Genomic DNA, 22,526 nt, shown 5'->3' with positions numbered 1-22,526 from the left:
ACATACACAAGGACGCCTTCCTCATGTAACTGTCCTCCCGAAGTTTTGCGCATGTGAACGCTTTTTCAGGTGATTGCGCAGGCACGAGATTATGGGCGGCGCTGTGATTGTCATCAGCAGCGTTAACCAAGTACCCGCCCATAATCTCGTGCCCGCACTTTTCCCTCTGACTCCACCGTTATGCGCAAGTGCTGGCCATATGAACCATGTTACCTATTACTGCTTGCACGAGATTATGGGCGGGTACTTGGATGACTTTGCTGATGACAATCACAGCGCCGCCCATAATCTCGCGCCCACGGTAATAGGTAACATGGTTCATATGGCCAGTGCTTGCGCATAACGGTGGAGGCAGAGTGAGAAGCGCGGGCACGAGATTATGGGCGGGTACTTGGATGACGCTGCTGATGACAATCACAGCGCCGCCCATAATCTCGCGCCCACGGTAATAGGTAACATGGTTCATATGGCCAGTGCTTGCGCATAACGGTGGAGGCAGAGTGAGAAGCGCGGGCACGAGATTATGGGAAGGTACTTGGATGACTTTGCTGATGACAATCACAGCGCCGCCCATAATCTCGCGCCCATGGTAATAGGTAACGTGGTTCATATGGCCAGTGCTTGCGCATAACGGTGGAGGCAGAGTGAGAAGCGCGGGCACGAGATTATGGGCAGGTACTTGGATGACGCTGCTGATGACAATCACAGCGCCGCCCATAATCTCGCGCCCATGGTAATAGGTAACGTGGTTCATATGGCCAGTGCTTGCGCATAACGGTGGAGGCAGAGTGAGAAGCGCGGGCACGAGATTATGGGAAGGTACTTGGATGACGCTGCTGATGACAATCACAGCGCCGCCCATAATCTCGCGCCTGCGCAATCACCTCAAAAGCGTTCACACTTTGCACAGTGCTTACTCCCGCGAGAGTGGCACTGGGCATGCACAAAACTTCAGGAGGACAGTTACATGAGGAAGGCGTCCTCATGTATGGAAATGAGCAATGGGGGACGGCGTACAACGGCAGGAGGGGGAATAACGGACGCCAGGCAGCCCGCCCCCGTGACCATAAAAACAGATTTGCATACAAAAAGGTAAGACTTCATAAAGTATTATTTTAGGTCTCAAAGGGGGCACAATAGCAACAGGAACCTTTCCAGAATTCATCCCAGGAGCTGCAGAGGGGAATCTTTTATTTTTTTTGCTAAATTTCTGGTGACAGTTTCCCTTTAAAGGGAACCTATCAGGTGCAATCTGCACTCAGAGCCAGGAGCAGTTCTGGGTGTATATTGCTAATCCCTGCCTAACTGTCCCTGTATACACCAGCATAGATAAAGGCATCTATAGAAAAAGTATTTTTAAAGAGCTTATATCTTATGCTAATTAGCGCGGGGACTAGTCCCAAGGGCGTTACTTCACTTGGCTAGTCGGCTCATATAGCGTGTTAGTACTCACACAGGGGCGTAATAACATGCTAACATGCTATGCGAGCCGACTAGCCAAGTGAAGTAATGCCCTTGTGACTAGTCCCCGCGCTCATTAGCATAAGATATAAGATCTTTAAAAATATTTGTTCTTGATCTCTTTATCTATGCTAGTGTATACAGGGACGGTTAGGCAGGGATTAGCAATATACACCCAGAACTGCTCCTGGCTCTGAGTGCAGATTGCACCTCACAGGTTCACTTTAAAGGGAACCTGTCACCAGATTTGGGGCCTATAAGCTGCGGCCACCACCAGCGGGATCTTATGTACACATTCTAACATGCTGCATACCTCCCAACCGTCCCGGATACAGCGGGACTTTCACGCTTTACGTTGTTTGTCCCGTTGCCACGGGCGGGACGGCCGGCTCCCGGGCTCCGCCCACCCACTCTCTCTCCGCCTCCCTGCTTTTCCCTCCTACCATCCTAGTAGACGTGGCATAGAGAGGAGCGCTGCCTGTGCTGCTGCTGGTACAGTAAACTAATCTCCCCAGCGCTGATTTCCCTCCCTCCCCCCTCACCCCCTGCCGCCTGTCTGTGCGGGCGCCCCCCTGCCGCCTGTCTGTGCGGGCGCCCCCCTGCCGCCTGTCTGTGCGGGCGCCCCCCTGCCGCCTGTCTGTGCGGGCGCCCCCCCGCCGCCTGTCTGTGCGGGCGCCCCCCCGCCGCCTGTCTGTGCGGGCGCCCCCCCGCCGCCTGTCTGTGCGGGCGCCCCCCCCGCCGCCTGTCTGTGCGGGCGCCCCCCTGCCGCCTGTCTGTGCGGGCGCCCCCCTGCCGCCTGTCTGTGCGGGCGCCCCCCTGCCGCCTGTCTGTGCGGGCGGCCCGCCGCCTCATTGTGCGGGCGGCCGGCCGCCTCTCTCTGCGGGCGGCTGGCCGCCTCTCTGTGCGGGCGGCCCGCCGCCTGTCTGTGAAGGCGGCCGGCCGCCTGTCTGTGAAGGCGACCGGCCGCCTCACTGTGGCTGCCTGCGTGTCCGTGCTGGAGGCCCGCCGGCTGCCTGCGTGTCCGTGCTGGAGGCCCGCTGGCTGCCTGCGTGTCCGTGCTGGAGACCCGCCGGCTGCCTGCGTGTTTGTGCTGAATGGGTGTGGATGGGGAGTGGATATGGGCGTGACTGTGAAATGGGTGTGGTTAGGGGGCGTGGCCTAAAAATTTGCCGCGGCGCGCTACGCGCGCCGCAAACTTTGTCCCTCTTTTCCTTCTTTAAAAGTTGGGAGGTATGAAGAAAGCAGTGCTACCCACTGAGCCACCGTGCTGCCCACAAGAGTTATGTAGTATAAAGAACAATCACAGGTCTGCTAACTGATTTTTAAATTAAAGTGAAAAATAAGTGTTTTTTTTGTACATTTACAACTAATGTAAAAATACGATACCTTCCATCCCCCTTCCTCTAATAGCATAGAAAAAAACCCAAACATATTTAGTACTACTGCTTCTTTAAAAGTCCCATCTTTTAAAACATAATATTAATTAACTGGTATAATAAAGAGGAAAAAAAATCTTAATGTTAGAACCGCAGGGTTTTTGCAATGAAAAGTGACACTACGTGCCATAAATTGGTATAAAAACGGTCTGCAAAAAAACAAGCCCTGACACAGACCCATTGATGGGAAAATATAAAAGATATGAGTATCAGTAAACAGGAGCACAAACCAATTTTTTTTTATAATTCTGAATATTTTTTTCACCATTTAAGGAACAACAACTATTTTTATTGTACAAAGAACGCCATAAAACTGTGAGTTTTTTCACCATGTCACTGCGCTTGGAATTTTTTCCCCACTTTTTTACTATCGTTTATGGTAAAACTGAATGGTGTCATTGAAGACCATATCTCGCCTTGCAAAAAAAACAAGCCTCATATGTCTATGTCACCAGAGGAATAAAATGTTATGGCTCTTGAAAAAAAAGAAGTTAAAAAACAAAAGTGCAAAAAATGAAAATTACCAGGTGGAAAGGGATAAAAGGTTTTGTCGTAACAACGTTGAGTAACACAACAGGACAATAGGAGAGGCGTACATTAACCCCTTCATGACCTCTGACATACCCCATATGTCATGGCCGGATAGGGCTTCTGGACCCATGAAGTACAGGGCACAGCGTACTCTGGAGAAATTCGCAACAATTTTTATGGTGCATTTTTACCTGTTACACTTGTAAAAATGCAAAATCTGGGGCTAAAGTAACATTTTTGTGGGAAAAAAGTATTGCTATAATTCCTGTGAAGCACCTAAAGGGTTACTTAACTTCTTGGATGTGCTTTTGAACAGATAAAGGGTGCAGTTTTTAAGAATGGGGTCACTTTTGGGTATTTTCTGTCATAAAGTCCCCTCAAAGTCACTTCAAACATGACGTGGGCTCGAAAAAAAAAGGATTTTGTAAATTTTGTTAAAAAAATGAGAAATTGCTGATGAACTTTTAACCCTTCTAACTTCCTAAGAAAAAAAAATGTTTCCAAACTTGTGCCGATGTAAAGTTCACTATGTTACGAAAAAAACAATTTCAGAATCGCCGGGATCTGTTGATGCGTTATAGAGTTATTACCTCATAATTAGGGATAATCGAATATCACAAATATTCGGCAATATTCGGCTTTGCGAATATCCAACGAATAGGTCGCCGCTAAGCGAATATTCGATGTGCAATGTAAGTATATGGGAAGCCTGAATAGTTTGTATTCGGCAATTATTCGGGTTTCCTATAGACTTACATTGCACATCAAATATTTGCAAATAGTCGAATAGCGGCGCCTATTCGTCGAATATGGGCGTAGCCGAATATTTGAGGTATTCGATCATCCCTACTCATAATGTAGTCAGATCTGGTCAGAATTGCAAAAGATGGCCTGGTCATTGAGGTGAAACTAGGAGTGGGGGTGGGGGGTGAAGGGGTAAAAATATCTAAGAGGCAGACTTATCATTAGTGGGGCCCAAGAGGTGAGGGGCCCATTCGCACCTCCAATCAGTTGGGAGTGTGCATTGTGATGAGCTATTGGACTACAAAGGGCCCCTATGTTATTCTTGCACAGGGCCCTCTCCTGTCTGTGTCCACCAGTGACCTAGTATGTATTCATTCATATTGTCACTAAAACAATTTTTATAGAAATCAATAGGAAATATATAATTATTATTATTATCATTGTATTATTATTATCATTATTATTACTATTATTATTATTCATTATTATTATATTATTTATTATCACCATTATTATTATTATTATTACCATTATTATTACTATTATTATTCTTTATTATTATTATTATTATTATTATTACTATTATTATTATTATTCATTATTATTATTATTACTATTATATTATTTATTATTATTACCATTAGTATTATTACCAGTATTATTATTACTATTATTATTCATTATTATTATAATATTATTTATTATTACCATTATTATTATTATTACTACTATTATTATTACTATTATTATTATTTTTATTATTATTATTATTATTATTATTATTACTACTATTATTATTATTATTATTATCATCAATGCCTTTCATATAAAGTCCACATTTGGATGTGTTACAGCTGTGTGAAGTTTACAGGAATCCCCTGGTTCTTCCTGTAATCCTTGTAGTTCCCAGTTTCACTTTCACTCTGCAGCCATCCTTGGGCGGGTCTTCTGCAGATTTCAGAGCAGGGGACACATTATAAGCTCTTGTCAGCCGGTGTCCTTACAGTTGTAGACCCTCTTATGGTCGTCACCCTATTCTTCATGTAATGCCGTGCTATCTCCTCTGGGGACCCTGAGCCTGTGTGTACAGACACCCCTGGGACCCTCCGGTTGGCATCTTCGCTTTCTGAACCTGTGTGGTCTTGCGATGTACCCCTGGATTATACTGTTGGTCCTCGGCTCCTGCCAGGTGAGACATGAGGGGTCCTTACCTGTACTGTATACACTGCTTGTATAGTCACAGCTGTTTATACCTGGCATGCCTGTGTGCCATCAATCTCTGCTCTGTTTCCCCAAGGAGTTTCTATGTATTTGTTCCTCATTTCTGACACCGGTAATTTCCATGCACCTGCTGTTTGCCACCCTGGGGACTTCTCTAAAGTGGAAGTAGTGTGTACTATCTAAATGTGTGCGCTCCCTGGCATCCCACTGGAAGGCTAATTCATGCCATGATCTGATAATCTTTTTCAGTGTTTACAGTGACTATATCTTGGAAAGTTGTACACCATGGCGGTGCTGCCGTTACAGAATAACCCACGGAGAATTATGTTTAATGATGCCACCATTCAGTACAAATTAATATAACCAGAAAATGCCAGGAAGCAAGTTAACAGTGACATTAAAGAGAATCTGTCACCAGGTTTTTGCTCCCCCATCTGAGAGCAGCATAATGTAGAGACAGAGCCCCTGATTCCAGCGATGTGTCACTCACTGAGCTGTTTGTTGCCATTTTGATAAAATCTATGTTTTTTTCTGTTGCAGATCTAAAGGGTGCTTTACACAAGACGACCTATCGTGCGATGCATCGTCGGGGTCACGGTTTTCGTGACGCACATCCGGCATCGTTCACGACGTCGTCTCATGTGACACCTCCGAGCAATGCAGAATCGCTCACAAATCATCGTCGTGTACTCGTCGCTCAGTTTCAAAATATTGTTTATTTAAAATGGCGGTGGTTGTTCATCGTACCCGGGGCAGCACACATCGCTCCGTGTGACACCCCGGGAACAATGAACACAGCTTACCTGCGTCCCGCGGCACCTGCCGGCTATGCGGAAAGGAGGTGGGCGGGATGTTTACATCCCGCTCATCTCCGCGCCTCTGCTTCTATTGGGCGGCCGCTGTGTGACTTCGCTGTGAAGCCGAACGTCCTCCCCCTTCAGGAACCGGATGTTCGTCGCCCACAGCGAGGTCGTCCGGAAGGTAAGTGCGTGTGACGGGGGTTAAACGAGTTTGTGCGCCACGGGCAGCGATTTGCCCGTGACCCAAAAACGACGGGGGTGGGTACGATCGTTCGTGTTATCGCACGATAGATCGACTCGTGTAAAGCAGGCTTAGCAGTTATACAGAGCTCATGAATATGCTGGACTACCTGGCAGCACACCAAGTAGTCCTCTAATGATAATGTACTTCTGATTAATCAGTGATTTTATCAAAACTACACTAAACAGCCCAGTAAGTGACACATCGCTGGAATAAGGATCCTTTCTACAACGTTATGCTGCTCTCAGATTAGTTGGCATAAACCTGGTGACAGGTTCCCTTTAAAGATGATTTTCTATTTTTTCTTGTATTGAAGTAGATCTACGGAAAATGTTTACAGGTAAACCAATTAATAAACCAGACTCCAGATTCCTGCTGTGGTCTATCAGTGGTTGGGAAGTTTTATGCCCTCTCTGTCTTCCTGTACATTTAGCAGAAATTAGAACATGGCAGTGATGCCAACCAGAATGTCTTAGGCCCTGTGCGCACTAGAAAAAGGATTTTTCTCAAGAAATTTTTTGAGAGTCTGAAAGATTCGCGCACTTGGTGTTCACAAAAACGCACAAATAACAAATGCGTTTTTACCGCGTTTTTGACGCAATTTTTTCCGGCAGGCAGGTTTCTGCGTTTTTTATGCGTTTTTTTATGCGTTGTTGCTGCGTTTTTTCCACAGGTTGCTCCCTGCGTTTTTTTTACCATTATCTATGGCAAAAAACGCAGATACCTGCAGAATAGAAGTGACATGCATTCATTTTCTCAGGAAATTCTACAGAAAGAATGTTCTTGAGAAAAAAAACGCAGTGTGCGCACAACTATTTTTTTTTCCATTGGTTTTGCTGGGTAATATCTGCAGAAAGATTACAACCATTTTCTCAAGAAATTTCTGCAGCAAAAACGCAAAAAAACCCGCGGGTAAAAACGTAGTGTGCGTACAGGGCCTTAAGGCGCACTAGAAAATGGAATTATCTTGAGAAAATTCCGGACCCTCTGAAAGATTACCACACCTGCGGTAAAAAAAATGCAGAAAACCGCACCCGAAAACCGCATGTGGTTTTACCGCGATTTGCCGCGGGTTGTTCCCTGCGGTTTTTGACCATTATCTATGGCAAAAAACCCAGGTACCTGCGGAAAAGAAATGACATGCAATTCTTTTTGCAGCAGAAAACATGCAGCAAAACCTGTTGGTGAAAAAAAACGCAGTGTGCGCACAGCATTTTTTTTTTTACCATAGGTATTTCTGGGGAAGGACTGCAGAAATGTTATGAACATTTTCTGCAGCAAAACATGCAGCAAAACCGCAGCGTGCGCACGGTGCCTAAAAAAGGGTTTACATTATCCAATTTTGTATCATTAAAGGGATTATCCACTACTTTGCCATTGATGGCTTATCCTTAGGATAGGGCATCATTGTCTGATCGGCCGGGGTCTGACACTTCACACCCCTGCCAATCAGCTGTCCTCTGTGCCGGTGGAGGCAGCTGGAAATGCTCAGTTCCGGAGTTGCTCTGTCTTTGTACTGCACATCCGCCTCCTATTCCAATCAGTAGCCATTGAAGAAGACGGAGCAGATCCAAAACTGAGCATTTCTGGCCACCTTTTGCTGCCAGCACAAAGAACAGCTGATCGGCGGGGGTGCTAGTAGACCTTGGCCGATCCGACATTGATGTCCTATCCTAACGATAGGCTGTCAGTGTAAAAGTAGTCGACAAGCTCTTTACTTACCCCTGATCAGTGAATATTTACCAATCAGTGGTCATTTAATGTCCTGTATATGTGCTGCCCCCGTGCCAGCAGCCGGCGCTGCTCGGGTCCGGGCCTTCTGGGTTGGTGGCTCGAGGGTCTCCGGATACGGGGGTCTCGCGGACACGCCGAATAAATGGGGGGACGTAGATGTACGGGCTAGGCCGTATTAAGTTTGTGACGCCACCCACGGTGTGTGGTGATTTGGGACACCACCGCTACTGTTATGGGGCACCCGGGGGAGATGTAGTGGCAGCTAGATGTTAATCCCTCCGTGGGTAGGGATTGTTGCCCCGGGACCCAGTGTCTGGTGCAAGGTATAGCGACGGCAAGGGGGCTTGATTACTCACAGTCAATGAATCACACGAGTCTTTGGTAAACCAAGGTGCTGGTGGCTGGCGCCGCGGCCGGTTGCATTCGGATCCCCCAACCGGGCTGTTGGTCTCTATCCTTTTCCTCTGCACTGACTTTGTGTATGGTGGACTGCCTGGTCTGCAACTCAGGAGTCCGCTCCCGGCTGGATGTGGCCTAAGGAGCCGTGCCCACAGACGCTGGCCCGTGGGATCTATGGGCGCTGGCGTTGACCTCCTATCACTTTCGGTGGGCTGTTGTCTTCTATGAGGGACTTTGGGTGGGACAGGACCTATAATCCTGCCCTCAATTGGTTAATTAACCAGGCCGCTGGTTTCCGGTCCTGGCTTCAGGGTCCGAGTACCCCCCTTTGTGCTCCGGTTTCTGGGTTGGTTCCCCGTGTCGGTACCGGCGGGCTACAACCCTGTCCCGGTCCACCTCGGTTCTGCTGAGCCGTCTTCCCGTCTCCTGCTGACGGAGACCACCGTCTGCCACCTAGCCAAAGGCACCAGGGCTCCTACCCTGGCACCGTTCAACTTGAACTTTCTCTGCTGGAGTTACACCTAGCTCCAGCCCACACTCCTATCAACTTGAACTACAAATTAGACTCACTCTAATCTACTTGCTTTCCCGCCCTGGGCTGTCTAGACCCCTGGGTGGGCGTGTCCAACCACCTGGTCATGCCCACTGGTGTGTCTATCTTTCCCTAAGGGGGGGTGACTAGGCTAAAGGAACTAGAGTTGAATAGAAGCCTTCCTCCGGGTACCAGTTACCATCTATTGTGAGTAAAGAGAACCAGTTAAACAGTAACCCCTCGTTTGGCATACCCTCCTTTCCGCGCCTAACTCCATCACCTACCCCCTGGGGCCCCGGCCCTACTTGCGGAGGCCCCAACATCCAGGCTGCCATCACATCAGCCCCAGGGGAGAGACTGTGCAGCGGTGGTTCCATCACCATAACCGCAGCCCGCAAGTGGCGTTACGACAAACTCTATTGAACATTCCCTTGTATGTAAGCCTTTTTTTAATGCGACCCCCAGGTTCACGGAACCGGGCAATGGCCACCCAGTGACACATCCCAGTAGTACACTGCCTGGGACCGAGTACCCCATAGCCCTGGGCAGCACACATAATCGTGATGACAAGTTCTCTTTAAGAAATGACTAATGAAGGTCCATACACTGGAACCCCCATCTGTCATGAGAACAAAGGTATTTTTGGCATCTTCTCTGCACAGTAGAGAATGTGGAAAAATAGGGGCTTACCATACAAAATGTAGTCTGGAAAATCCCCATTTACTCCTTAGTAACATCTGCAGTACATTTACAGTGGATGTGCACATATACTGTATGGAGCGTGCGTATGACTTGAGGCAGCTCATATGATTTGGGAAGTTTGTAATTACTAAAATTCTAACATTAACGCTAGAAAGTAAAAGTAAAACCTCTGTAAATGTGGATGAACGTCGGAATTTTGCCAGCTCTGTCTTTGTGCACTGGCGTTAGCTAGCATTTTTGATGGTCCTATTTTAAAAGACGCAGTACAAATTTGTTAGTAGGACAAGCAGAGACAACAAACACCATTCTCATAGCTTCTGTTTATAAGTACTGATTTAAATTAGTATATTAGAGGAGTAGTTTGTAAGCAGTCACATAGGGAAGTACGATAACCAAAAACACAACTTCCGTGAACATACTCCCATCATGACCTTACAAACGGTCAGTGCATACTAGGACAATATTATGACATGCATAAATAGATACTTAAAGGACTAGGCATGGAAAGTGTCAAAATTAAAGACCAGACCCCAAAATTAACTCAGAATCACAATCAGACACTAAAATAAATCCATTCTTAGAAGGAATCCCAGAATTAATATAAACTATACTACTATAGTATTTGAAAAGTATTCTGTTTAAAGGGAACCTGTCACCAAAATATGCATTCTGACCTATCAGCAGATGCATGTGTGCCCTAATTACACCTCCCTACCCATCCCTGTGTTATAAAATTGTATAATATGAAAGTAATAAAAAACGTTTTATTGCCTTCATATTTCCTATGTAAATAGCAGGGTATTTGGTCACAGGGGCAGCGCCTTGCCCCTGCATACTTTCCGTGGTATCACGCCCCTGTGGGCGTGATACCATGGAGTCACATGAGCGACGTCCCCGTCACTCATTCTATCCTGCGTGCATTTACACTTACTATTGCGGCAGGCTTCTCTTCCGGGTTCTCCTTGTCAGTTTCAGACGTGCACTGCGCATGCGCATGCGGACTGTTACTACAGAACTGTGTCCAGCTGGTAACGGTGGAATTCCCACGTAAAATGGGAACAGTTCACTCTGAGTCCATCTCCTGCTATGTTTTGGATAATTTACCTGCTGGGTTGTTATTGGGATTTCCATGGTTGCATTTTCACAATCCTGTCATTAATTGGGATCGGAGGGATATTGTTAAGTTGTCATAAGAAATGTCTTAATTCTGTCCAGGTTTTCTCCTCTTCTCTAGAGAGTGTCTTCCGAAGTAGTTGAAAGACTTTGTGAATGTGTCCCGGAAAAAGAGACCAAGATATTACCTCCCTGTCGTCCTTATGACTGCTATTAATCCTATTTCCATTGGCCATTACCTAAAGCTCACCTGTATAATTTATTGGGTCCTGAATGGAAAGACTATGTACATTAAAGTTTACGGAAGGGTCATATTCGTCCTTCCTCCTTTCCTGTACTTGCTGTATTTTTTTCTAAAGAAAAATGGGGGTCTCCGTCCTTGCTTCGATTTCTGTGAATTAAACAAAATTATGGATAAGAATACTTACCCATTTCCAGTTATCCACGACCTATATAATTAGATTATGGGAGCTTAATGGTTTGTCAAGCCTATAATTTGATATGCATCCAGGAGGGTTATGAGTGGAAGACAGGGCCTATTTGGAAAAACCTGTCATGCCTCTTGGATTAAGCAATGTGCCAGCAGTTTTTCAAAACTGTATGAATGATATTTTTTCTGATTGTACTGGAAAGTTTATATTAGTCTATCTGGACGATATTCAAATTTGTTCTCCTGATCTGGTATCTCACTATGAACATGACTGTTTTGTCTTACAAAAGCTTAAAATATTCTTTGTTTCCTAAGTTGGAGAAATGTGCTTTTTCTGTGCAAGACGTTTCATTCCTTGGCTTCATTGTATCTGCTGAAAGGTTTAAGATGGATCCTGGGAAGATACAGGCCATAATTGATTGGGTTCAACCATGGGACTTTAAAGCATTGCAAAGGTTTCTAGGATTGGCCAATTACTACAGAAAAGGTGTGAGGAGTTTTTCTCAGATCTTCACACCTCTCACTGATCTCACACTTAAGGGGGTGGATCTTAATGTTTGGTCACCGGATGCTGTTGGGGCCTTTTAATAAACTAATAAAGTGTTTTATGCCGATTCCAGTTTTTATCCAACCAGATCTCCAGAAGCCGTTCATTGTGGAGGTGGACGCTTCTGACATTGAGTTGGTGGCGATATTGTCTTAAGGCCCCAAAACGTTGACCTATTTGCAGGGATATACCTTTTTCACTAGGAAATTCTCATCTGCTGAGAGAAAATACGTTGTTGGGAATTGTGAATTGCTTGCTTTCAAATTAGCTTTTAAAAAATGGAGACATTTTTTGGAGGGAGCTATTTGGATGGATCATTGAAATTTAGCCAGGTGTTTGACCCCAAAGCAGGCCAGATGTTTTTTTATTTTTCTCTAGACTCAACTTTTCTATCATATTTTGGCTAAGAATGTGAGAGATGACGCTTTGTCACTCAGCATTGATTCTGTGCCTCTTCCAGAAACCACAAATCCTGAGGAAGAATGGAGGATTGAGGCAAAGATCCATGAAGCCCAGTCGTTGGCTCCTTCAACTACTCCAAGGTCCAAATTGTTTGTACCTGTGTACGTAAGATTACGTCTGTTGCAGCAATATCATGACTCCGTTTTGAGTGGTCAACTGGGGGGTCACAGCTACCCAGTAAGCTATTGCTAGACTCTTTTGGTGGTCATCAATACATAACATTGTTAAGGATTTTGTATCCTCTTGTGAAACGTTCATACGCGCTAAAGTCTGTTATAATCAGCAGCTGGGGGAATTAGCTCAGTTTCCAATTCCAGAAAGACCATGGACTCATTTGTCAATGGATTTAATTACTGATCTGCCTTGGACTGGTGGAAAAACTGTGATGTGGTTGGCAGACGACCATTTCAGTAAACAAAATCACTTTATTAATAGAGTTATCAAATGAAAAAATCAGCAGAAAAAACGCTCCGTTTTATCACGTATTCGCTAGTTTTTTTAAGAGTCGTTTCATTAGTTTTTTAGTCATGATGATTAAAGGGTTCCTGTGCTGTATCCCCACGATCGCTGCTGGGTCTCCGGCTGTTGTTACAGCCGGGACCCGGCTATCACTGCCCGGAGAGGTGCCCACGCCGCTCCCGGCAGTTTAACCCCCTGAATGCTGAATTGTAGCATTCAGGTGGCAGGGAGAGGAATCGCTTACCTCTCCCTGGCGATTGGGTTCCTGTAATGCGATCACAGGGACCCGATCGCTGCCATGGCAACCATGGGTCATCATCATGACAACCCCAGGTTACTGGGCTATGGTCAGCCTGACACACCATACTGAATACACGGTGTGGGAGGCGAAGTGCCAGTGATGCGAGTGCAGCACTGACATATGAACCACTGTAGTGATCGAGTTCGAGCACTGCAGTTGATTATATCAGATGCAGGAAAAAATGCAGAAAGAATTAACATGCTGCTTCTATTTTCTGCAATAAAATCTTCAAGGAAAAAAGAAGCAACATGTGCACAGCAAGTCAGGATTCTCATTGACTTTGCTGGCAGACATTTTTCCTTGCAGTATTGATTAAAATCTGCAAGGAAAACAAATGGAATGACAAACGCGGCAAAAACGCAACGTGTGCACATGGCCTTGATGTTGTATCTGAAAGGAGGGTACAATTTGTCTCCAAATTTTGAAGAGTATTTTGTAAATAGTTGGGGATTGATTTGTCATTTTGCTTGACTTTTGACCCTGAAACCAGCGGTTAGACTGAAGGGACAAATCAATCATTGGAGTAAATATTAAGATGTTTCATTTTGGCACAGCAAGAGGACTGGTCCTCATATTTACCTCTTGCCGAGTTCACCTTGAAAGGGAACCTGTCAGCAGATTTTTCATGTATAAACCAAAACTACCACCTTCAGCAGCGCTGTGCTGCATTCCAAAAAGTTGCATATTATCCCCTAATTCCCCCAGTATATCCACAAAACACCTTTTGAAAATCTCTGGCACTGTATGTAAATCCGGATGGTCCAATCCAATGGGCGTGCTTTGTGCAGCTCCTGTCCTTCATCTCCACACTAATCTTGCTATGACTGACGTGGATGACACCTTATGCGTCATTCACATAGCCAGGCGAAATCTCGCGCCTGCACAGTGACATCATCGGCTTTAGCAGGCGCACTTTGCTCGGCCTTACTGCTGGCACAGCCTAATACATAAGTGCTATATTTCACCCGGCAACGCGGATTTCTTCTACGTCATCCACATACCTGGACAAAATCTCACGCCTGAAAGACCTCGCTGTTTTGCGCATGCTCACTTTTTTATTAGTCTTTGCCCACAGTAAGGGGTACTTTGCACGTTGCAACATCGCTACTTCGATCTCGTCTGGGTCAAATCGAAAGTGACGGACATCCGGCGCCGGTAACGACGTCGCAACGTGTAAAGCCTAGAAGCGCCGATAAACGATCGCAAAAGCGTCGAAAATCGGTGATCTGTGTAGTGTCTGTCGTTTTCATAATTTCACTGCAGTGACAGGTACGATGTTATTCCTCGTTCCTGCGACAGCACACATCGCTGTGTATGAAGCCGCAGGAGCGAGGAACATCTCCTTACCTGCCTCCACCGGCTATGCGGAAGGAAGAAGGTGGGCGGGATGTTTACGTCCCGCTCATCTCCGCCCCTCCGCTTCTATTGGCCGCCTGCCGTGTGACGTCGCTGTGACGCCGCACAACCCGCCCCCCTTAGGAAGGAGGCGGGTCGCTGGTCAGAGCAACGTCGCAGGGCAGGTAAGTGCGTGTGAAGCTGCCGTAGCGATAATGGTCTCTACGGCAACTATCACAAGATATCGCATGTGCGACGGGAGCGGGTACTATCGCGCTCGGCATCGCCACCATCGGCTAGCGATGTCGCAGCATGCAAAGTACCCCTAAGGCAGCGGCCGATTCATGTGCGCAGATGTAAAAAAAAAATTCTGCGCATGTGCCGATGCAACTCATAATCTTCTCCACAGTGCCTTCAATAAAATGGTGCCAGAGATCATATGTGGACTCCAGGTCCATTTTAATCAAGATATAATTACTGTGGCAATATGCACAAGCCATCAACAGCAGCACTTACAGCGTGGCGCGGTATTTAAATAAGAAAAAGGGGCATGCAATACAAGAAGCAGGAGGAGGAGTATACACCTAGGACCTGACCCATAAAGGCCCACCCCAATGCACACGTCAATCAAAAGGTGCAGTTTATTTCTGCAACTTTGATTAAAGATATTTCAGGAATTAAGCATCTGATCTTTCAATAAAAAGTATGCTTAGATTCAGCATCCTATTACCTGTATGGCACTGCCTTTACTTTATATAGCAAAATCATGGTGGTTGTTTTTCTTTAACATGAAGGTGCCATCGATGAAGTTGGGTCCTAAATTTATAGGCCTGTTGTCATGGTGGTCTCTCTGCATAGAGAGACCTGTGACAGATTCAGGGCCTGAGTCTCATTCTATTTGGAAACATTTAATATTAAATGTGTTTTTTCCTTTGGTGCTTAATGGGTTAATATCATTTTTGTTGCCAGCAGCTTTCCAGCAGTCCATGTCAGGTGCAGCTGCTTAGTTACCACGCTTCTCACCTTTAAGAGGTGGCTTTACCCAGCAACCATTGCTGTTGATAGAACTCATTCTATTCTGGCCATCTTCCTGGAAAAAGCTGCTGGGGTATTGACCTGTGTGAATCCATCTGCTGCTTTGGAGTCTGTCTTCAGCCATGGAAGTTGGAATTTATCCTTTGCTTATCCCCCTGTTTGTCTTCCTTCCCTTCATGTTGTTTTAGTGCAGCGGTGAGACTAGTGTTCCTCGCCTGCCATCTCACTAGTGAGGGTGAACTCAGGGCTTTGCAAGGGCATTAGGTATCCTGCTCGGCGACGGGGTGAAAGAACCCGTATATGGCTGGCTAGGGAGTGCAGGGTCATTTGCAGGAGAGTGTAGAAGGGGTCTCATCTTCCCCCTTACTAGCGCCAGGCCCCATCGTTGTTAAAGTATCCCCGGTATTTCCCTTTGTAATGTAGAAGAGAATTTTAGTTCTGACCGCAGCTGTCACTCTATGTACACAAACATATCCTATTCTGTGTGTGACACCTGTATGAGATTTTGGAAGTAGTTAATTCGGTGACCTTTAGATTAATACTTCCTCCATCTTTTTGCATCCCAAATGTGTTCCACAGATCTCTGTTAAAGGAATTTGTTCCTTCAATGTTGCTGCCCCCATAGCCGCCTCCTCTTTCCCATTGATGGAGTTTTAGAGTACAGGGTTCAGAGGATTGTTAATTCTTGAAAGATCTCTAATTTCCTCCAATATCTGTTCATTGGAAGGCATACAACCCAAGTAGAGATCCTGGGTTCCAGCTCATTTGGGGTGTGCTTAGCTGTTTATGGTGATTGTCGAGCTATTTAACTGATTAGTTTATCCCAGAGCATTGCCATAGCATTCAGTTCTGTGGTGTTTGCAGGCCTGTATCTGTGCTTGGTGTTCTAATCATTGTTTCCAGACCTCTAAATATCATATCTTGCCAAGTCCTTTTGCTCCAATCTGCTGCCCTACTGGTATTATGAATTTAGATTTTGACCTGACTATACCTCTGCCTATTCCCTTAATTGTTATGTGCTCTCCTGGTACCTGACTCCCAAACGTTTGATTACCCTCTCTCTTGACTTGTCTGTGTAGTGACTAGCATCACACCATATAGTATAACACCCCTAAGTAGCCTTTCAATTAATATACCCCCCACATTGCCCTCCATATAGTATAATGTCCTATTATTGCCCTCCAAACAGTATAATAGCCCCCGCACATCCCTCCAAACAGCATAATGGCTCCCACTTAGCCCTCCAAACAGTATAATGGTTCCTCAAACAGCTCTCCAAACAGCATAATGGCCCCCTATACAGTATGATAGACCCCTCACAAACCTTCACACTGCATAATTGCTCGCATACAGTAGATAGCCCCACTAGCCCTCCAAACAGTATAATAGCACTGCAAACAGTGCATTTCTTTCATTTTGCCCAAAGGGCCCCACATAGCCTTCCATGTAGTATAATGGTCCCCACATAGCCTTCCATGTAGTATAATGGTCCCCACATAGCCATCCATATTGTATAATGGGCCCCACATAGCCTTCTATATAGTATAATACGTCCACATTGTCTTCCATATAGTATAATGCACCCTACATTGCCCTCTGTATAGTATAATGGGTCTCACATTGCCTCCCTTATAGTATAACGCCCTTACTTTGCCTTCCAAGTTGTATAATGCCCCCAATTACCTTCTGTGTAGTAAAATGCCCCCAAACAGTTGGCTGCCTCCCACAATGTAGTCATTGATTAACCTCTTTGCAACAACCCACTCTAGATAAACGTTGATGCTTGCTGGGCTTTGTGAAACACCAATATTTTTCTACTATCGGCGGTCAGAAAAGAATTGCGGCCCCCTGAGACCCGCAATCGCTGGTTTTCCAGTGCAGAATGTTCTGACCAGAGACATCTTCGGGACCTGATTGGATCAGGTTCTGATGTTCTTGAGCTTTTGCGGTCTTCTTTATGTCACAATCAATAGCGAGTCAGTGAGCTCCTTCTCTTACCTCTCCAGCTTCCCCCGTGAAAGGGTTCACATGGTAGCCAGAAGTCAATTGATGACCACCAGGTCTACCATATACAGTGGCCCATCATACCCAGCCAGCAATGGGGTGTGGAAGGCGATCTGCCAGTCTTACACTGGCAGATAATGCATTGCCATGCTGCTGCAGACTAAGAAAAGTTAAAGTCCCATAAAAGGGACTAGGTAAAAAAGTAAAAAATAACCCTGTAAAATATGTAAAAAAAAAATCATAAATTAAAGAAAAAAAAATGGAAAAAATACATTTATTTGTATAAAAAGAAAAATAAACAAAAAACGTACACGTATTTGGTATCGCTGCCACCAGAACAACCCAATGTATAAAACTCTCACATTATTTAACCCCTTCAGTGAACAGCTTCAAAAAATTAATCAGAAAATGTGGCAAAAACTGCTTTTTCATCATAATGCTGAAAAAAGTGGACTAAAGGGGGCTTTACACGCTGCGACATCGCTAATGCGGAGTCGTTGGGGTCACGGAATTTGTGACGCACATCCGGACGCATTAGCAATGTTGTTGCGTGTGACACCGTCGAGCGATTTTGCATCGTTGCAAAAACGTGCAAAATCGCTCATCGGTGACATGGGGGTCCATTCTCGATTATCGTTACTGCAGCAGTAACGATGTAGTTCGTCGCTCCTGCGGCAGCACACATCGGTATGTGTGACGCCGCAGGAACGAGGAACCTCTCCTTACCTGCCTCCCGGCTGCTATGCGGAAGGAAGGAGGTGGGCGGGATGTTACGTCCCGTTCATCTCCGCCCCTCCGCTGCTATTGGGCGGCCGCTCCGTGACGTCGCTGTGACGCCGCACGGACCGCCCCCTTAGAAAGAAGGCGGTTCGCCGGTCACAGCGACGTCGCCGGGCAGGTAAGTATGTGTGACAGGTCTGGGCGATGTTGTGCGGCACGGGCAGCGATTTGCCCGTGTCGCGCAACAGATGGGGGTGGGTACCCACACTAGCGATATCGGGACCGATATCGCAGTGTGTAAAGTAGCCTTTAATGCGATTCAAAAGCTGAATATAAATAAGAATGGTATTGTGGAAAACACACTGTTTTCCCGCAAAAAAACAAGTCACCACACATCTCCATCATCGAAAAAATAAAAAAAAGTTAAAGCTCTGACAATAATGTGATATAAAAATAATTATTTTTTCTAAAAAAATTGTTTTCATTGTGTAAAAGCGGCAAAACATAAAGAAATTATTTAAATGTGGTATCACTGTAATCGAATTGACCCGAAGAATAAAGCCATGTTATTATTTTTACCAAACAGTGAACGGTGTAAAAAAAAAATCCCCAAAAAACAATTCCTGAATTGCTGTTTCATGTTTATTCTGCCTTACAAAAATCGTCTGGTTTGTTGTTGGTTTGCATGGTTTAGGCACATCAGGGGCTCTATAAAAGCAAAATGGTGTATAGTAATGATTCCAGCCAAATTTGTGTTCGAAAAGTCAAATGGTGCTCCTTCCTTTCAGAGCTCTGCCGTGCACCCAAACAGCAGATTTCCACCACATATAAGATATCGGTGTATTCAGGAATAATTGCACAACAAATTTTACAGTGCATGTTCTTTTGTTACTATTTTGAAAATTAAACATTTTTTTTCTGGGAAAAAGTAAAATTTATTTTTTTTCCTGCCACGTTCGTTGCTTTAGTTTCTGTGAAGCAACTGAAGGGTTATTAAACGTCTTAGATTCGGTTTTGAGCAGCATGAGGGGTGCAGTTTTTAGAATGGTGTCACTTTTGGGTATTTTCTGTAACCTCGGCCTCTCAAAGTCACTTCAAATGTGATGTCCCTAAAAAGATTGGTTTTGTAAATGTTGTTCTAAAACAGAAATTGCTGATAAACTTTTAACCCTTTTAACTTCATAAGAAAAAAAATGTTTTACAAATGATGCGGATGTAATGTGGACATGTGGGAAATGTTAATGTTTAATAATGATTTTGTGTCATATAGCTATCTGCTTTAAGGGTACGAAAATGAAAAGTTTAAAAATCGCAAAATTTTGAATTTTTTTGATTTTTTTTTTCATAAATAAACGTAAATAATATTGAACAAAATTTTCCACTAAGATGAAGTACAATATGTAATGAAAAACAGTTTCAGAATTACTGGGATCCGTTGAAGCGTTCCAGAGTTAGAACCTCATAAAGTGACACCAGTTAGTGGCTGCGTGGTCTGCCGCCTTGGGCGGTACCCCACTGATTACCAGCAGCCTTCATTCGGTTATGAAAAGTAGTACCGGAACGGAATATTATTTTAACCTGACTTATCAGACAAGGAAAAGAAAGGGACAAATCATTTTATGAGTGATCATAAATAATCTGATGTTGTTACCTTCATTTACTATTTAATTTCCCAGGCGTTGTTCCTTCCTTGTCCGATGGTATTGGCAAAGTTTGCTCTATGCCTTCATTACAGATCTACTAAATGGGTTTTCCCATGCTGACATTATTTAAGGGATTTTCCAGTTTTATGTAAATAAATCTTGACAATTATTTCATGATACTTCCCAATAAAATTTGACATACTTGTATAAAGACTATTGTGAAGGGTGGAACCAATAGGCTGAAATTAACTTTGCTTAATATTAATAGTAACATAATAATTATATTATTATTTTATATTAATTGTATCACTTAATATTGAGCAGACTTAACTATGGTGACACCTGGTATATACTGCCCACACTATTTACAGGATATGAGCTCCCCCAGAGGCCCTATATACAATATGAGCCTCTTACACAGGCCCCCTATATAAAGTATAAGCCCATACAGCGCCCCCATATACAGTATGAGACCCCACACAGCCCCCCTATATACATTCTGTGCAGCTCTCAGAATGAGCCCCAATTTGTTTCTTTATACACAGTATGAGCCTCCACATAGCTTCCGTGTACAGAGTATGAGCCCCCACAAGTCCTTCTATATACAGTATGAGCCCCGAATAATATCCTTATACACAGTATGCGCCCACACATAGCCCCTATATACAGTCTGAACCTCCAAACAGTCTCCAGATCCACAGTATGAGCCACTGCTTAGCCTCCTTATATACAGTATGAGCCCTTACGTAGCCCTCCTATATACAATTTAAGCTGCCACATAGCCCTCTTATATACAGTATGAGCCCCAAATAGCCTTCCAATATACTGTAAGGGAATGCAGAAACATCTGCAAGTAAACATCACCATCTACTGGCTGAAAACGGTAAAACAAGAACAATTACCAGGAATATTAGAAAAAGAAACCAAAGAATGATGTACGAGGGACTGCTGATAAGTCTTTGGCTTTGTGATCTTTTTTTATTTTTATGATAACAAATGTTACATCACATGAAAGCCTTATATGTCTAATATATGTTTTCGAAATGTTGTGTTTGTTGCTTATGGCAACAGTGTTCTACACACACGGGAAAACAAAATGGCAAAGTCTAATGCGATATTCACAGCAACTGAGAGCAAAGAAGGAGTGATAAAATTCTTCTTTCTGCAAGGAAAGTCCTCAAAGGATATTCATGGTGAAATGTTGCAGACATTGGGGGATCAATGCCCTTCATTTTACACAGTTAAGAACTGGGTTGCCAAATTTAAAACGGGCCTCTTCAGCACCAATGATGAGGAATGTCCTGGACAACTGAGAGTGGAGATCGTCGATGCTGTGCACAACCTCATACTGGAGAATCCACAAATTTCAGCTAAAGCAATAGTAGACATCATGGGGATTTCCCGTGAACGTGTTTGTCATTATCCATGAACATTTGGACATGAGGAAGCTATCTGCAAAGTGGGTCCCCAAATGCTTGACAACAGATCAGAGAAGCATGCCAGTGAAAATTACCCAGTCCATTTGTCATAGTTTCCAGACTGATAAGAACTTCCTGGATCGACTGGTCACTATGGATGAGACCTGGATTTATTTGAATGACCCTGCAAACAAGGCACAACGCATTATCTTCAATTTTCATAAGACTGCACATGAACGTATTGCCAGATATATTTTTATTAATCTTTTTTAACTGAACGAAAATAAAAGGTTTTTTTTTATACATCCCTATATGTGGATCTTTTCTCTGGAGCAATTCATCTATTCATCCTATATTTGTGGTTGCCTTCAACTATCTGAGTGTGGAACACAGGGAATGTGACTGAGAAACTACTGCAGGACTGGTGAGCTGATTTTTTCTTTTTTTTTTGGACCCTGAAAACAAGGAGCAGTCAAAAGAGTGGAGGTATAGTGGTTAGCCTCGTCCAAAGACATTCAGGGTGCAAAAATCATCCACTAAGGTGATGGCATCTGTGTTCTGGGATAAGGAGGGCGTACTGCTAGTGGAATACCTTCAAAAGGGTTCCATAATCAATGCAAGGTATTACATTGAACTTTTGGACCAATTGAAGGCCACCCTGAAGGCCAAAAGGTGCGGCAAGCTATCCAAAGGAATCTTGTTCCTGCAAGACAACGTCTCCGCTCAGACTGCACAAGCGACCATGGCAAAACTGGCAGAGCTGGGTTTCCAGCTGGTTGACCACCCACCTTATTCACCAGATCTAACTCCCTATGACTATCATCTGTTTCTAAACCTGAAGAAACACCTTGAGGCCTTGTGCGCACTAGGCGTTTTTGCCGCGTTTTTAGCGGCGTTTTTTACCGCGTTTTTGTGCTGAAAACGCAGTGACATTGCTTCCCCAGCAATGTCAATGGGTTTTCATAAGTGCTGTCCGCACACAGCGTTTTTTTTTTAGCTGCGTTTTTGTGGTGACCACAAAAACGCAGCATGTCAATTATTTCTGCGTTTTTCACTGCGTTTTTCACCCATTGAATTCAATGAGATGTTAAAAACGCAATGAAAAACGCATATAGCCGCGTTTCTATGACTAAAAACGCAGCTATAAACGCAAGGGGTGGGTACTACAGTGACGTGTACAGGAAGAGGATTCCTTCTGTTGGTAAACACAGAAGCATGAATCCTCCCGGTACCGTCACCGCTGCGTCCACCTCCCGTC

The 22,526-nt window shown here is 44.6% G+C and overlaps 1 protein-coding gene across 1 annotated transcript in view; it reads left to right on the top strand.

Annotated features, from left to right (window-relative positions):
* The first annotated feature begins 5,140 nt into the window (after nt 1–5,140).
* Nucleotides 5,141–22,526, top strand: part of CD40 (CD40 molecule) — an 83,691-nt gene continuing 66,305 nt past the window's right edge. Inside the window, exon 1 of the mRNA XM_075347523.1 lies at nt 5,141–5,361. Coding sequence (XP_075203638.1) covers nt 5,320–5,361 — 42 coding nt within the window. The 5' untranslated portion in view covers nt 5,141–5,319. The remainder of the gene's footprint in view (nt 5,362–22,526) is intronic.

The sequence above is a fragment of the Anomaloglossus baeobatrachus genome, chromosome 5 (genome assembly GCF_048569485.1).
Source record: "Anomaloglossus baeobatrachus isolate aAnoBae1 chromosome 5, aAnoBae1.hap1, whole genome shotgun sequence".
NCBI lineage: Eukaryota > Metazoa > Chordata > Amphibia > Anura > Aromobatidae > Anomaloglossus > Anomaloglossus baeobatrachus.
Note: the sequence above shows the minus strand (reverse complement) of the source record. Positions and strands in the feature narration are given on the sequence as shown.